The sequence below is a fragment of the Odocoileus virginianus genome, chromosome 3, assembly GCF_023699985.2.
Source record: "Odocoileus virginianus isolate 20LAN1187 ecotype Illinois chromosome 3, Ovbor_1.2, whole genome shotgun sequence".
NCBI classification, from domain to species: Eukaryota; Metazoa; Chordata; class Mammalia; order Artiodactyla; family Cervidae; genus Odocoileus; species Odocoileus virginianus.
In genome coordinates this window covers 41,720,450-41,735,970 of record NC_069676.1, presented here as the reverse complement: position 1 = coordinate 41,735,970, position 15,521 = coordinate 41,720,450, and the positions used below count along the sequence as shown (strand labels likewise).

The 15,521-nt window shown below is 49.4% G+C and overlaps 1 protein-coding gene across 5 annotated transcripts in view; it reads left to right on the top strand.

Annotated features, from left to right (window-relative positions):
• The window catches only part of FSTL4 (follistatin like 4), a 657,291-nt gene that overhangs the window by 586,659 nt on the left and 55,111 nt on the right, over positions 1 to 15,521 (top strand). For all 5 annotated transcript variants that reach the window (XM_020908080.2, XM_070465356.1, XM_070465357.1 and 2 more), the window contains one exon: positions 13,788 to 13,954. In XM_020908080.2, the coding sequence (XP_020763739.2) occupies positions 13,788 to 13,954 (167 nt within the window). The remainder of the gene's footprint in view (positions 1 to 13,787; positions 13,955 to 15,521) is intronic.

Below are 15,521 nucleotides of genomic sequence, written 5' to 3'. Positions count from 1 at the left end.
AATTTGGTCTGCTAATATTTTATTGAGAATTTTTGCATCTATATTCAATGAAGATGAAATGAATGTGAAAGTCGCTCAGTCGTGTCCAACTCTTTGCAACCCATGGACTATACAGTCCATGGAATTCTCCAGGCCAAAATGCTGGAGTGGGTAGCCATTCCCTTCCCCAGGGGATCTTCCCAGCCCAGGGTTCAAACCCAGGTCTCCCGCATTGCAGGCAGATTCTTTACCAGCTGAGCCACCAGGAAAGCCCAAAAATACTGGAGTGAGTAGCCTATCCCTTCTCTAGCAGCTCTTCCCTATCCAGGAGTTGAACTGGTGTCTCCTGCATTGCAGGCAGATTCTTTACCAGCTGAGCTAACAAGGAAGCCCTGGTGGTGTCTTTTTTGGTGGTATCTTCAGCTGGTTTTGCTATCAGGGTGGTAGTGGCTTCATAGAATATCTTTGGGAACATTCCTTCCCTTCAGTTTTTTTGTAAGAGTTTGAAAAGGATCAGTATAAGTTCTTCTTTGTATGTTTGGTAGAACTTGCCAGTGAAGCTATCAGGTCCTGGACTTTTATCTATAGGGAGCTTTTTAATTGCAGATTGTATTTCACTTCTAGTGATTGGTCTGTTCAAATTATGTTTCTTCTTATTCAGTTTTGGTGGGCTGTATGTTTCTAGAACCTTGTCCATTTCTTCTAGGTTGTCAAATTTGCTGGCATAGACTTGTTCATAGTATTCCCTAATTATTTTTTTTATTTCTGTGGTATCAGTTGTTATGCCTTTTTTTTCATTTCTTATTTTGTTTATTTGGATCTCTTTCTTTTCTTCCCGGTGAACCTGGCCAGAGATTTGTCCATCTTATTTATCCTTTAAAAAAACTTAAAAAGCTCTTGGTTTTTATTAATTTTAATCCCTACTTTATTTCCTATCTGATCTTTATTATCTCCTTCCGTCTGCTGGCTTTAGGTTTTCTTTGTTCTTCTTTTTCTAATTCATTTAGATGGTGGGTTAGGTTGTTTATTTCAGATTTTTCTTGTTTCTTAAAGAAGGCCTGTATCACAATCAACTTCCCTCTAAAAACCGCTTTTGCTGAATCCCATAGATTATGTATGGTTGTGTTTTCATTGTCATTTGCTTCAGGTATTGTTTAATTTCTTCTTTGTTTTCATCTTTGACACACTGGTTTTTTAGTAGCATGTTGTTTAATCTCCATGTAATTGCTTTTTCTCTCTTTTTCTGTGGGTGATTTCCAGTTTCATGTCACTGTAGTTAAAAAAGATGCTTGAGATAATTTCTATACTCTTAAATTTGTTGAGGTCTCTTTTGTGCCCTAGCATATAGGCAATCCTAGAGAATGTTCTGTGTGCACTTGAATTTGTATTCTGGGGTTTTTTAAATGTAATGTCCTGAAAATATCAATTATGTCTAACTGTTCTATTGTATTAATATCACTTAGGATCTCTGTTGCTTTATTGATTTTGTGTCTAGAAAATCTGTCTATTAATGTGAGCGGAGTGTTAAAGTATATTATTGTATTCTCATCAGTTTATCTCTTTATGTCTGTTAGTATTTGTTTTATGTATTTGGGTGCTCCTATATAGGTGCATAGGCTTTCCAGGTGGTGCAGTGGTAAAGAATCTGCCTACCAATGCAGGAGCTGCAGAAGATGTGGGTTCGATCCCTGGGTCAGGAAGATCTCCTGGAGAAGGAAATGGCAACCCACTCCAGTATTCTTGCCTGGACAAGAATGGACAAAGGAGCCTGCCGGGATACAGTCCATGGGGTCACAAAGAGTCAGATATGACTGAGCAATTAACACACACACACACACTCCTCCCCTACATATTATGATTTTGATGTCTTCTTTTACATCTTTATGTTCATCCTTTTGTTGTTCATTGTGGTTATCTTCACTTTCACAGAAATTTTTTTTAATATGTGTACTGGTTTATTTAAGTGATTTTCTTTATAATTGTGATTTTCTCCTTTCTATAGATTCTTACTTCTTTTCTATTTGGAGAAGACCTTTCAATATTCTCTTTTAGATAGATTTTGTGTTGCTGTATTCTTTGTTTTTGCTTGTCTGAGAAATTCTTTCTCTCTCCTCTTCTAAATGATAATCTTGCTGGGTAGAATATCCTAGGTTGCAGATTTTTCCCTTTCAGGACTTTGAATATATCTTGCCACTCCCTTCTGACCTACAACATTTCCATAGCGAAATCAGCTGACATCATTCTGGGGGTTCCACTGTAATTAACTTTGTTTTTCTCTTGCTGCCTTTAGAATCCTCTCTTTAACTTTTGTCATTTTTACTATAATATGTCTCAGTGTGGGTCTGTTTGGGTTTATCTTGTTTGGGACCCTCTGTGCTTCCTGTACCTGCATATCTGTTTCCTTCTTTAGGTTTGGAAAGTTTTCAGCCATAATTTCTTCAAAAACATTTTCAATCCCCTTTTCTCTTTCTTCCCCTTTTGGGATCCCTATCATGCATAGATTGTGATGCTTTATGTTATCTCATGGGCCTCTTGTATTGCTTTCTTTTTGTTTGTTTGGCTTTCTGTCTGCCATCCTGATTAGGTGGTTTCTGTTATTTTGTCTTCCAGGTCATTTATTTTGTTTTTCTGCATTATTCGTTTTGCTCTTCGTTGCCTTTAGCTCAGCTTTTGTTTCTACCAATGAATTTTCTAATTTTTCTTGGTTCTTCTTTATAGTTTCCAGTTCCTTTTTACAACACTCTGCAGTTCTTTTGATAGCCTTTCTTAATTCCTTTATTATTTTCATTATCTCCTTTTTGAAATTGGTATTTGTTAGACTGAAGAGATCTGTTTCATTGTTCTTTAGGGGAATGCTCTAGGTCTTTTAACTGAGAGTTGTTCCTCTGTGTCTTCATTTTACTTGTATTTCCCTAACTCTGTGAGTTTAGGAGAAACAGTTATCTACTTGGTCTTAGAAAGCTATTTATATGTGTGGCTTGTATGGGTTTAATATATGTGGTGTGAGGCCTGTTTTCAGTATTGATGCCTGTAGCTTCTTTCCTCAATGTGTGCTGGTCATTATCCTCTTGACAGGGGATGTGCAAATGCAGCCGCTGGTTCCTAGTCCTGCGGTTCTCAGAGGCAGTGGCAGCTCAGGCATGCCCCCAGAATACGTGATGGGAGCAGAGGTATCTCCTGACCACTCTTGGAGTCTGCAAGGACAGAGGCAGTAGCTCACAACCACTCATGGTTGGCAGGCAGCAGCAGTGGCTCATGACCACCCCTGGGGACTGTGCAGGCAGTGTCCGGCCATCTGTGAGCATGTGCAAAGGGAAAAGGCCACAGCCCAGGTCCTTCCCCTCCCCTAATGCATCCCCGAAACAATGGCAACTGGCCACTAAGGCAACCTCGGTTTCCTTTTCATGCACCCTCAGTTGCAGTCGCACTGGATTCCAGCCTCCCTAAACTGTTTCCACACAGCCAATCCCAGTCCTCGCTCTGCGTCATCTCCAAAGCTCTAGTTACAGCCTCCAAGAAAACTGTCTACACCCATGGTTGCACATCTCAGACTGGGAGCGCAGGACAGCAGCGCTGACCGTCTCTCTCCCTCTGCTCTGGCTGCCACAAACTGGCTGCCGCATTTTCCTCTGAGGCTTTGAAGCTCCCCTTCTGTCCCAGCTGATTTCCCCTCCTGTGAGGAGCTTCCCAGGGTATAGGAACATTTCCTCTTTCACAGCTCCCTCCCAGGGGCACAGGTCTCATCCCAATTCCTTCCTTTTTTTCTTTTCTCCTACCCAGTCACATGAAGATTTTCTTGCCCTTTCAGTGTCTGAGGTCTTCTGCCAGCTTACAGTAGATATTCTGTGAGAATTGTTCCACGTGTAGACATATTTTTGCTATGTTTGTGGGAGAAGATGAGTTTCATGTCCTACTACTCCACCATCTCAATCCTGAATATCTTCACTTACGTCTTGATAGGGTTCCCCTGCCTTTCTCTCTCTCAGCATCTTGTTCCTTCCACCCACAGAGCATATTATATTGTGTAATTTATTTACACATTCTCTCCCATCCTGCCCTTAGATGTCACCTCCCTTGGGCACAAAGTTTGGATTCTAATAGTGAAAGCAGTGGGAACAGCTATGGGATGAGAGAATGAGACCCCTGGACAGATGTCCTGGGGATTTAAACAGAAGTTAGATCTCCTCTTGTCAGCGGATTAGCAGAGGCTTCCTGACCCAAATGCCTCACCCTCCCAGAGGTCCATTCCACATCTCATTACACTTTCTTCCATGGAAGTAAATTAACTTATATTTCTTCCTCTTGGGGTAGGGGATGGTACACTAGATAATCAACACCAGATGCTATAGAAACCATAAAATCTCAGTGGCATAATGCAGTAAAGACTGACTTCTCACCTTTATCAGGTCTGATAGGGTTATGCAGCTCTCCTTCAGCAGCAACTAGGAGGCTATGTTCTTTGTTCTTACAAAACACCTGGCCATACAGTCTCCATGCAAGGAACAAGTGAGTGTGGATGATAACTGTGTTATTCAGGGTTCTCCAGAGTACCAGAACCAACAGGATGGATAGATGGATGAATGAGTGGATGGAGAGAAAGAGAGATCTATTATAAGGAATTGGCTCACATGATTTTAGAGGCTGAGAAGTCCCAAGATCTGCAGTTAGTAAGCATGAGCCCCAGGAGACCCAATGGTGTAAGTTTCAGTCTGAAAGTTAGCAACCTCAAGACTCAGGAAGAGATGATAAGGGCTTCCCTGGTGACTCAGTGGTAAAGACATCTGTCTGCAATGCAGGAGATGCAGGCTCAATCCTTGGGTTGGGAAGATCCCCTGGAAGAGGAAATGGCAACCACTCCAGTATTCTTGCCTCAAAAATCCCATGGACAGAGGAGCCTGGTAGGCTACAGTCCATGAGATCGCAGAGCGTTGGACACGACTGAAGCAGCTGAGCACGCACTCACTGAAGGGGAGAAAAGACCTGTGTCCCCTCTTGAAGACAGTCAGGAAAAGTACTGTTTCTCTTACTCAGGCTTTTTGGCTTATTCAGGTCTTCAGTTGACTGGATGAGGCCCATGGACCCTAGGGAAGGCAATCTGCTTTACTCAGTCTACTGATTCAGATGTTCATCTCATCCAGAAACACTCTCATAGATACACCAGAATAATGTTTGACCAACTCTCTGTACACCCCCTGGCCCAGTCAGGTTGATCCATAAAATTAACCATCACAATGAGTGCTTGTATAGCCAGACATGTTCAAATTCTTTTGGTCAGAACCTGCTGTATATCTACATCCTGGCTCTAAGAGGGGCTGGGGAATAGTCTTAATGAGTGCTCAGAAACTGGAAAATGAATTAGTATCTGGGAACACAGAGCATGGCACCCTTATGCTAGTCAGATAAAAGTTGCCTGCTCATCTCCACCAACAGCTTGTCCAGGAGATTCTAGATCCAGTCTTTGACATCTGTATGAATTTTGGCAAATTCTGAGTAGCTAGTATATAATTGCTTAAGATAATATGGTCTTTTCCCTACAGTCACCAAAAAACAACTCTGGGTTAAAATACTTTCCTTCTGCAGATATCTTGAGCAGAGGTGCTCCTATCACTTTGGGAGCAGACTTGGCAGGGAGTAGGAAATACATAGACTGGCTGGCCTGACTGAAACTCCCCCAGGCACAGAGACCAACCAGGGAGGGGCCACGTAGCCTGTTGACCAGGAGGCTCTGGGCTTTTCACCTCGGCACCGACCCTGTTCTTCCGCTGATGCCTCTGCTGCCTGCCACACCCATGGCACCCCCGAGCACCCTGAGACAGTGGTGTCACAGCCTTTGGATGCTGAGCTCAGCTCTTACCTCTCCTCACCTGCCCACAGCAGTCGCCTTGTGGTTTAGTTTTCCCAAAGCTGAAAGGGTTCATCGGCCAGAGAAGGCAAAACAACCCTAGAGTTCGGAGAATGCCCAGGTGACCTGGCTCCTCCGTGGGCACCCCTGCCTTGCAAACAAAGAGAAGGCTATGCCAGACCTGGGCTCCTTGGGAGCAAGACGTGAGTTAGCCTTCCACATCCACCCCTGCAGGACCCACCACTGGGCACATGGGGAGCTCCACCAAAAGAGGTTGATCAGGCTCTGCAGGAACCAGGGCTCTGCGCCGGGGTCTGTGGACAGGCTCAGGGGCATGCTCTCCCTCCAGGTGACACTTCTCTCCCTGCTTAGCCAGGAGTCCCAGGTTGGCAGGCTCTGGGCATGATCTGCTTTCTGGCATATTCCCACTGTGTCCTAGTACATAGGAAGTGCTCAATATATAATTGTTAAATGAACACTACCCTAACTGTTTACTTGCTTAATATTACTTATTAAGCCCTTTTATGTGCTAGGAACTGTGCTAGGTGCTGGGATACAAAAGAAATAAAAGAGATAGTCTGTCTTCATGCAGCTTATAAAGGTGTCTGTTTACATCAAAGAGCAGAACTTAATAACTAAACTGCAGAAATTCTTGAAGCAACCCCAAACAACATAAGTCAATTGAGAAAGTAAATTACCCCCCACATCTGGAGGTAATTAACTAGCAAATTTATTACCCTCCCCCAAATAAAGCACGCCAAAGGGAATCCAACAGTGACACAAAAATGGGGTCTTATTATGCATAAAGAAACAGGAAGTTTTGAAGGCGTGCAAGTCTAGCTGGCCTAGGGCTCCTGCCCAGGCTGGACACGCCCCAGTGCTCAAAACATGAGGGTTGAGATGAAAGACCACGTGTTCCCAGCCTCCCACCCATAGAATTTCAGTAGACATCTGAAGGGAGCCCAGAAAGGCAGGCCCTGGTGGAGGGGGCCAGGGGAGTCACAAAACACCCCCATCACCTCCCACAGCAGCCCTGCCCTGTAAGGGCCAGGGGAGGCCATCAGGTCCAGGCAGTTAGACGTTGCCTGTCCCCTACTTGGTCAGATGGCCTTAGGCAACACACACTCTACCCTGGTTTCTATCCCACTCACCGTCTCATAGCATGGCCCTGGTTACAGGAATAAGACCAGATTAGTAGAGACTGTTACACGGGGCCACACTGCTTTGGCAACTCCCAGGCCACTGGTGGGGAGGGGATTCCCCCGGGGCATGGGAGAAGCACATTGCTTGTTGGAAGAGAAGTGTGAAAAGAGGCCACCTCTGGTAGGTTTCTGAGCACCTGGTCTGGGGTCTCTCTCCAGGCCTCCCTGGTTCCCAGCCAGCCCCTGAGCCAAGCTCAGTCCACACAGGGATGTGGGAGCCAGTAGATTGAGCTTTGGACAGAGTCTTTCCACCAAGAGCATCATTTGAAAAATGGCAAATGTCCAGGTAGGAATGTGTTCCATTAGTGCATTTCTAGCATAAGAAAACTTAACGCCAACTTGACAGGAATTTGAGAAATTTAATTTCTATTGCTGTGAAGCAACAGAAGCCTGCTTGAGAGGGTGCTGATGGGTTTATGAGTGTCTCATCGAGTTCAAGTCAATGTGAGAAATAGTGCCTGAGATTAAGGGAAAGCTGTAATAGGAACTAAAACCCAATTCTCCTGCGACTCAAATTTTATGGCCTCCTGCTTCCAGGAAGGGTGCTTGTTCACTTGCTTGTGGTGGGCCCATTAATCCCCCACACTGCCCCGTCTCTCCAAGCTCCAGGAGCACAGAGGGTGTATGTGCGGGGAGGGAAGTGAGGGCTGTGTCTGGAAAACCAAGGGCATTGCCACTCTGGCTTGAAGGGCCTTGAGAGCCAGGGACGTGTCTCCCAGGACTGCACCTGAAGCCGACCTGCCGTGTGCCAGGCACTGTGCTGGTTACCAGAGGGTCAGACAGCCCTGGGGGACCCCCACCACCATGCAGCCTGCTGAGTGGGATCTCAGGTGTCTCAGCCTGCATCAGCTCGAAGCAGAATCTCAGTTCCTGGACCAGAGATTGAAGCCAGGCTGAGGCAATGAAAGTGTCAAATCCTAGTCACTAGACCACCAGGATTAGTGGCCAGTGACAAGTTCTGCTTTGGAGAAAGGAATTATTAAGAGGTGGAAAGTAGTGAAACAAGTAAAGCATTTATTAGGAGGAAAAAAGTAAGTGTGGATAGATATACACAGGTGGGCTCAGAGAAAGGGTCATGCCTTTGGGGTAGTTTAAATCACTTATACCGGGCAGGTCTTCCAAGTTTCCCCTGGCCAATCATCTTGCTTTACCTGACTCTGAGTCCACATTTGGTCGGATTCAGCACCGCCAACCGTGTGCATGCACATGTCTTAGCCAGAATGGATTCCAGGGCAAGGGTTTCTGGGAAACTGACAGAACATGTTATGGTCTGGAGCCCCCTCCCTTCTCTGAGCTCTGAAGAATCTTTCTGTGCACATGTAGTTTGGGAGAGCTCATTGACTTCAAGAATGAGAAACCTGTGATGTCTCTGTCTTTCATCTGAGCAGGACTCAGCTCCTCCTCACTCCTGCCATCATCTTCATCATGAAGCATCTGTCCACAGGGGACAGGTTCCAGCTGCTCAGCCTGAGCCCCGTTTTCTCCTGCCTCAAGTGAAGCAGGAAGGTCTCTCTTGTGCTGAGCCACCCACGCTGACTTTGGTAGTCATGGTAATGCTACCTGAGCCTCCTCCTCCCACGAGGAATAATGGGAAGCCAACTAATGTCCGAAGGCCTGGCCTATAGGGAGACAGATGTCCCAAGCTGTGAGAAACCCCATCTCCCTTGGCCTCCTCCAATTGCCTACTACCTGGCAACCTTCCATTGTGGCTCTTAAAGCAAGGACATCATCTCTCTGTGGGCACCTCTGCCAGCAGTACTGGACAAGCTCCCCAGTCCAGCCCTCTCCTTCTAGAGACTCTAGACTCTTTCTACAGATGTATTCACCCCAGACCTGACCGGAGCCCCCAGCCCAGCCCTCTGGCACTGCCCCCAACATACTCTGGGCACAAGGCAGGTCTTGTTGCTTGGTGCCCCAGAAACCTATGGACACTTCCCACAGAGTGGCCTTAGTGGCCTTGGAACCACAGATGGTCAGCACCATGGAAGCAGCAAAGCCACAGTCAAGAGTTGGAAGGGGTCCTTCTTGGCCCTTCCACAGGCTGCTCCCTGGAGGGCTGCAGTGTGGCTTCTCTACCTCCCGCTCCAGTGACTCTTGACCCCACCAGAGCAGCGTCAAGGTCCAGACACATCTGAGTCCCCTCATCTACAGGCGTGCCTGGGCAGTGGTGAGCTTCAGCCCACAGTCGTTCAGCCAGTGTGTTCACTGAACACAAATGAGGGCCATCTCCACAAATCCCAGACTGCTTGGCCCTCCTCTGGTCCCTATCACAATGGGAAACTTAAGAGGATTGTGGGGTCCCCTCAGCTGGTCCACACCACCACCCCAAAGCCCTCCGCTGTCACTCTCTAGTGAGCAGGCATGTAGGCATGAGGTCATGTGTGCATGCTAAGTCTCTTTAATCATGTCTGACTCTTTGCTACCCTATGGGCTATAGCCCGCCAGTCTCCTCTGTCCATGGGATTCTCCAGGCAAGAATACTGGAGTGGGTTGCCATGCCCTCCTCCAGGAGATTTTCCTGACCCAGAGATCAAATCCGCCTCTCTTTCTTCTCCAACATTGGCAGATGGTTTCTTTACCACTAGTGCCACCCGGCAGGTTGGGGGTGGGTGCAATAACTGAGATCACATTCCCTTCTGATGACTTTCATGGTCTTCACAACACAGCTCCACCCATCTTCCCATTATCATCTTTCATCACGTCTAGGCTTCTAGATGGGGCTGCGAAGGAATGGAGGGAACCAAAGAGGACCTCTCTGTGTGTCTTCCATGGCCACAGGGTATTGATCTGCCCAATACACCCTGTCTGTCATGACATCTGACCCCCACCTCTCACCATCCATCCACCTGGTCCAGAGGCGGTCACATGGCCCAGGGCTGTGGGTCAGTCAGTCCTGTGACTATAGAGCACTTCATCACCTGGCCTGGGAGATTGCTTCGTGAAAGAACATAGGAAATAAGTCTGGGTGGTCGGAGTTCAGCCCATGCTTTTTTGCAGGGCCCTTAGGAAAGACTTGGGCCCTTTCTCCAGGATCGCACATACAGGGACAATGGGAGCATGAGGCCACCCCTGGACTCCTTGCAGCCATGAGAGTGCCGTTGTCAAGGGCCCTGGATGTTTGCAGTCTCTTCCACCCCTGAGCTTTCCCAATTATGGGCATGAAGATCAATCCCTTTCTTTTTTCTTTTCCTAAGTATGTTGAGCATTTTGTAGAATTTCTGTTACTTAAGCCTGAAAAAGTCATGACAGGTTCACCAGGACAACTTTCAATCTTCTTCACCCAATGTCTGTCTAAGTTTCCCCTTACGTGAAGGCTGCAGGATCCCAAAAACATCCCATGAGGTCATCCTAAAGACTGGGGCTAAGGGTCTCAGAATAGACAAGTAGAAGGTGCCAAGTAGGCACAAGCTTAGGCCCCAAACCACAGTGGGATAGGAGCCAGCAGGTACCACTGAGTCACCTGGGAGACTATGGGGCAAGGTCAGGGACTGTTCTCAATTCATGATGAGTCTGTGGGTGACGCGGAGCTGCTGGTAGCTTTTGAGCAGAGCCATGATATACCTTGTCCTCCAGGACACTCAGGGGCAGCAGGGGCAAACTGGGGGCTGGGGGTAGGCAGTGACCACACAGGAGGTTCTCAGGGACCCGGATGGAGAGGAAGGGAGGGCTCAGGGAACATCAGGAGGGAACCCCTGGGGCTTGGCATCTGTTCATGCTGCCCCTTGAGGCATCATTTGTACCATCACGGCAAGTGGGCAAGGAACAGAGGCAGATGGCGCTGGGGGAGCAGCAGCCAGGCACTGGCAGGACAGAGGAGGATGAACAGGGACGTCTGCTCAGAGCCATGCACGCAGAGCCCAGAGCCTAAAAATGGGCCAGGCCCCCAGAGCCCTCCTGGACCAACCCTTCCTGACTCAGCTGGGGACCAGGGATAGGAAGGGAACTGCCCAAGGCTGCTTGGGGATCTCCGGCAGCACCGGGGGCCAGGTGTCCAGAGCCACAGCCCCACATCTGCCCAGTTCACTCAAGCCCCCACCTGTGAGGCTGCCTCATTTTTCCCTCGCTGGGAAATCACCCTGGGAGGTCACTTAGCAGGGAAGTGGGGCCTGCCGGGGAACATGTGTTAAACAGTAAAAAAAAAACCAGCAGTGAGGAGCAGCTCGTTGGCCATAAATCTCTCTAGAATTTTTAAAGGACCTAGGGAATATTGACATGAACTAAATCTAATAAAACATTCATTTAATTAAACTTTAAATGATCCAAATATTTGCTGTTTGGTTAATATTTGTGTAGCTGACAGGAGCAGAATTATGATGGTTTTGTCAGTATTCACGCATTCTAATTTTGCCTGAATCTTTCCCGTGAAATCGCACATCTTCAGACATACAAATGCTTGGGGCATGCTCAGGAAAAATGTGGGAACCAGCCGTCCCAGTGGCGGATGGCAAGCCGCACAGGCTTCCCACTTGGGTTCGTTTGCTTGTTTGTTTATTTTCAGCCCTGTGCTACAGGCTCCTCCAGACATTTTTCTACAACTGTTTAAAATACAACTTTGTGTTTCCGAATGTAGAGGGGAGCATACAGCCAGCTGTCCTCTGCCACCTCTGGTCCCCACTGCAAGGACCCCTGGTCACCCTGCCCGCAGGCACCCTCAGCAGGGATCAGCACCACTGTGCTCCTGGTCTGGGCACTCTCAGCCCGGTGGAGTCCAGAGTCCCATGATCCCTGACAGGTCGGCCTCCCAAGCCCCCACTGGCACAGTCAGGCTCAGGTCTGAGAGTCCAATGCCGTCCTCAAGTACAGAGGCGCAGGGCACACCATGGCCCAGCCATGAACCACTGGGCCCCTCCATACCACTCAGGATCAAGGGGTCTCTGGCCCCTTGAATGCAGACTCTGGCTCTCTGCAGCGCCCGTGTGGTCACTCTAGGTGGGGAGGGGTACCAGCCGGGTGAGGGAGGGTTCAACCTCCTCTTTGAGCATCCTTGGTTCCCTTCACCTGCGTACTAGCAGGCAAGTTCTCTGCCCCTCCCGCTGTGTCCCTCCCTATTCCCCTGGGGACAAGGGGGCTTTCCATGCCCCTTCCCACTTCCATAGGGCCTTGAGGCTCATCCCAGGAGGGAGAACAGTCTCCTCTGTACTTGGGTACAGCGGGAGTTAAACAATATTAGTAAATCCCTCTCCCCGTCTCTGCCCCTCTGAGTCTCTGAAACCTGGGTCTTGCTACAGGGGGGTTAGTGCCTTCTCTGCCCTGAGCAATAAGCCTCATGACTCAGAGGTGGGAGGGCAGCAAGTTGAACATGATTTAAAAGGGAGCTTGAAATGCATCACTTTAGTGTTTATAAAATATTATGCCGTTTGCGTCTACATCAATCATCCGGTGCTTATCTTTTCCTCATGTGGCTCCTTCACCAGGAGTCCCATTTTTCCTGTGTGTGATTGTCCCCTCTCCACTGGCCTGTTGCCTTTTTTTCCTTCTGTATTTCTATTTCCTTCATTTTTCATTCAGCCATCCAACAAGCACTGATTAAGTACCTAGTGTATATCGTGTTCATCTCTGTGGGCCCAGGGCTGGGCCGTGAATGTTTATAGTTGGGGGAAGGCTTTGCTGCCCAGGACTGGACTGGTCTCTACTGCACCAGCTCTCACTGTACCTGCTGTGATGGTTTTTGCTCCCCTTCTCCACCACCCCCTCCCCCCAACATACACATACTAGCAAGAGAGTCTGAGCCTAGGTGTGCCGCCTGGTCGCAGCTCAAACATGTCCCACTGAGTCACAGAGCTCAGGTCCCAACTCTGGGCCTTGCTCCACCCCGTCAGGGCCCCCCAGGTCCTAGCACCCTTTGCCGGCATCACAGAATCAACCCAGGCCCCCAGAGCCAGCCCGCCTCCCTCCGCCCACGCTGCCTCCCCAAGCTGCCCAAGAAGATATGAGGGAAGGGCAGTAGGGTGGCCATGCAGTCAGTGAAGCTAGCGACTCCCCACTCCAAACCTCATCCCATGTTGACATTTGAGTAGCCTAAGTTTGATTTTTTTCATTAACCCTGAGAATTCCAAAAGGTCTGTGATTCTGAAAGGGAGATAATTTAGACCCTCCCCATTTGCCTGACAAGTGATCAGTCTTAATGCCAGTTATCAAGTGTGAAGCAGCAAGGATTAGTCATTTGTGCAGCCCAAAGTACACTTCAAAAAATTAAAGGCTGCAGTGCACGGTCGCTGAACAGAAACCCAAATCCAAGTTCACAGGCTCCTTAGGCAGCAGCAAACCTTCAAAGGTCAACTAGTTCTCTCCCCAGACTGCAGACAGCACAACCTTTAATTTGCCCCCAGGTGGGCAAGAAACCTGTCGGCCCAGCCAGCGGACCTTGACTGCACTTGGCAAGGCCCGGACTCCATGGGGCCTGGTGAGCACAGGGCGGGGCCGGTGCATCTGGCTCCCCAGTTTCAGCGGGGCAGCCCCATGGCCCCAGCAGCCCACCTCCCTGGCTCCACTCACAGATCCACAGCCCAGACACTTCCCCTGCACTGGTTGTGGTTCCTGACCTGACGTGACTCACAGAGCCCTTGGAGCTTTTGACATAAGTCATGGCCCCTCTCCCAGGAGTTGTGTCCATCTGTCTGTTTAGCCAGCCCACTGCAGATAATGCTCCTGATCCCTGAAGTTCCCCGGGCCCCTGACCTGCAGTAGATCCCCTTGTCCACATCCTTTCGAGTAGAGACCTCACCTCCTGGGCCTGCAGCTGACAGTGTCCCCTTTCCCTGCAGAGGTGGTGCAGCTCAGCCTCGCCCCTGAGGAGCAGGTTAGTGTGGCCACAGTGACTGTGGGACTCAGCACGGTGCTGACCTGCGCCATCCGTGGAGACCTGCGGCCACCCATCGTCTGGAGGCGCAACGGGCTGGCCCTGAACTTCCTGGATTTGGAAGACATCAATGTAAGTCACCAGGCTCTGTCTGAGCTCAGACCCACCCCCTGGGGAAGCCAGCTGTGTGAGATGCCTTGTGGGAGCTGCGGGGCCAGAGGGCTTTCTTTTCATATCCCCCGTTGGTGCCATCCAGCCTGCTATCTGGTGTCTGGAAGTATCAGCCCCACCTTGTGCAGAGATGGATGGACAGTGTCTGCAAACTTCCAGCCAGGCCCAGAATAAGGTGAATACGAGGGGGAGGCCTGGTGGGCAGGGCAGGAGGTTCCCAGGCAGGGGAGAGCATCTGGCTTGTGGGGGCAGATGCTCTCTCTCCTCCCAGGGAGTCTCTAGATCCTGAAGCTGGGAAGGACACAGACAGCTGGACACTGGGGAGAGGGCGCCCCCTGTGGAGGGCAGAGGTGGCCTCTGGGATGGTTGGCTGGAAGGCAGGGGCAGGGGGCGAGGTAAAAGAAAATGAGATCAGACCAGAGGGGCCTGCCCAGGGGTCTTGTTTGCTGGGCAAGGATATGGATGTGATGAGTTAAGAGGAAAAGAGAGAGCCCCTGTGTCCTCACAGCCCAACGTGAGCAATGGGGGGCCTCCTGGGCTCTGAGGGCCCCAGGCATTCTGCACTCGGGTCCCAGCATCACCCCACTCTGCCTCTATGACTGGACAGTTTCCTAAATGGATCCTCAGTGAATTAATCTATTGGAAAAGCAATGTTAGTGGTGCCTCCCTTCTATGGGTCTTGAGGAATAAAAGGATTGAAGAATATGCACTGGCCCTGGTTTGGCACAGGTGCGGGCACGGTGGTTTCCCAGGAGTTCATGGTGAGAAGAGGGAGTAATGTCACCCACGCAGGGAGCTGCCAGGATGGCCAACAGGTCTTGAGCTACAGTGACAGGAATTCAAGTTTCAGGCAGAAGACAAGCAGCCCTAGTCTCCTTGGCTCAGGACAGGCCAACCCAGAATGGGCCACTTGGCCCCAAGAAGGAAGACCTGTGGAGTCAGTGGTCAGTTCACGCTAGCGGCTGTAAGGTGCGGGTCAAGGTGCTGTGGCAGAAGGAGCTGGCCTGGGCTGTGTGACCCCATGAGTTGAACTAGCACAAAGGGCCAGGGTGCACCCCAAAAAGAGACCAATTGGGGCTGCTTGGTTGGAGCACCACTCCAGCCATCAGCCCTGCCCCACACTGGAGTGACCCATCACATCAGATAGTGAGCTCCCCATCCCTAGAGGCATACAAGTGCCCTTCCCTCACCTTTATCACACCAGGCAAGATGGTTTCCTTGCAGTTTCCCCCCTGTAGTGAGCACAGACAGTATCCACCCACCTCTGAATGTCAGTGCCAGCACAAGCCTGACTGCTTGCTGGTCAGGTGCTCAGTGGGCAGAGTTCTTCCTCTGAGCCTAAGATGCCCAGGGCTTGTCTGAGATCTTAGCAAGGGAAGGCAGTGTCCTGCTTGTAAAGACTAGGGTGTGTATGTATGTGTGCATGTGCATGTCATGTGTGTTGCTGGGGTGCACGTTTGTGCGTGCGAACCTCTCAAGGTGGGTTGTCAGCTTTTAACCACGGTTGGCCAGTGGTGATTAATTCAGA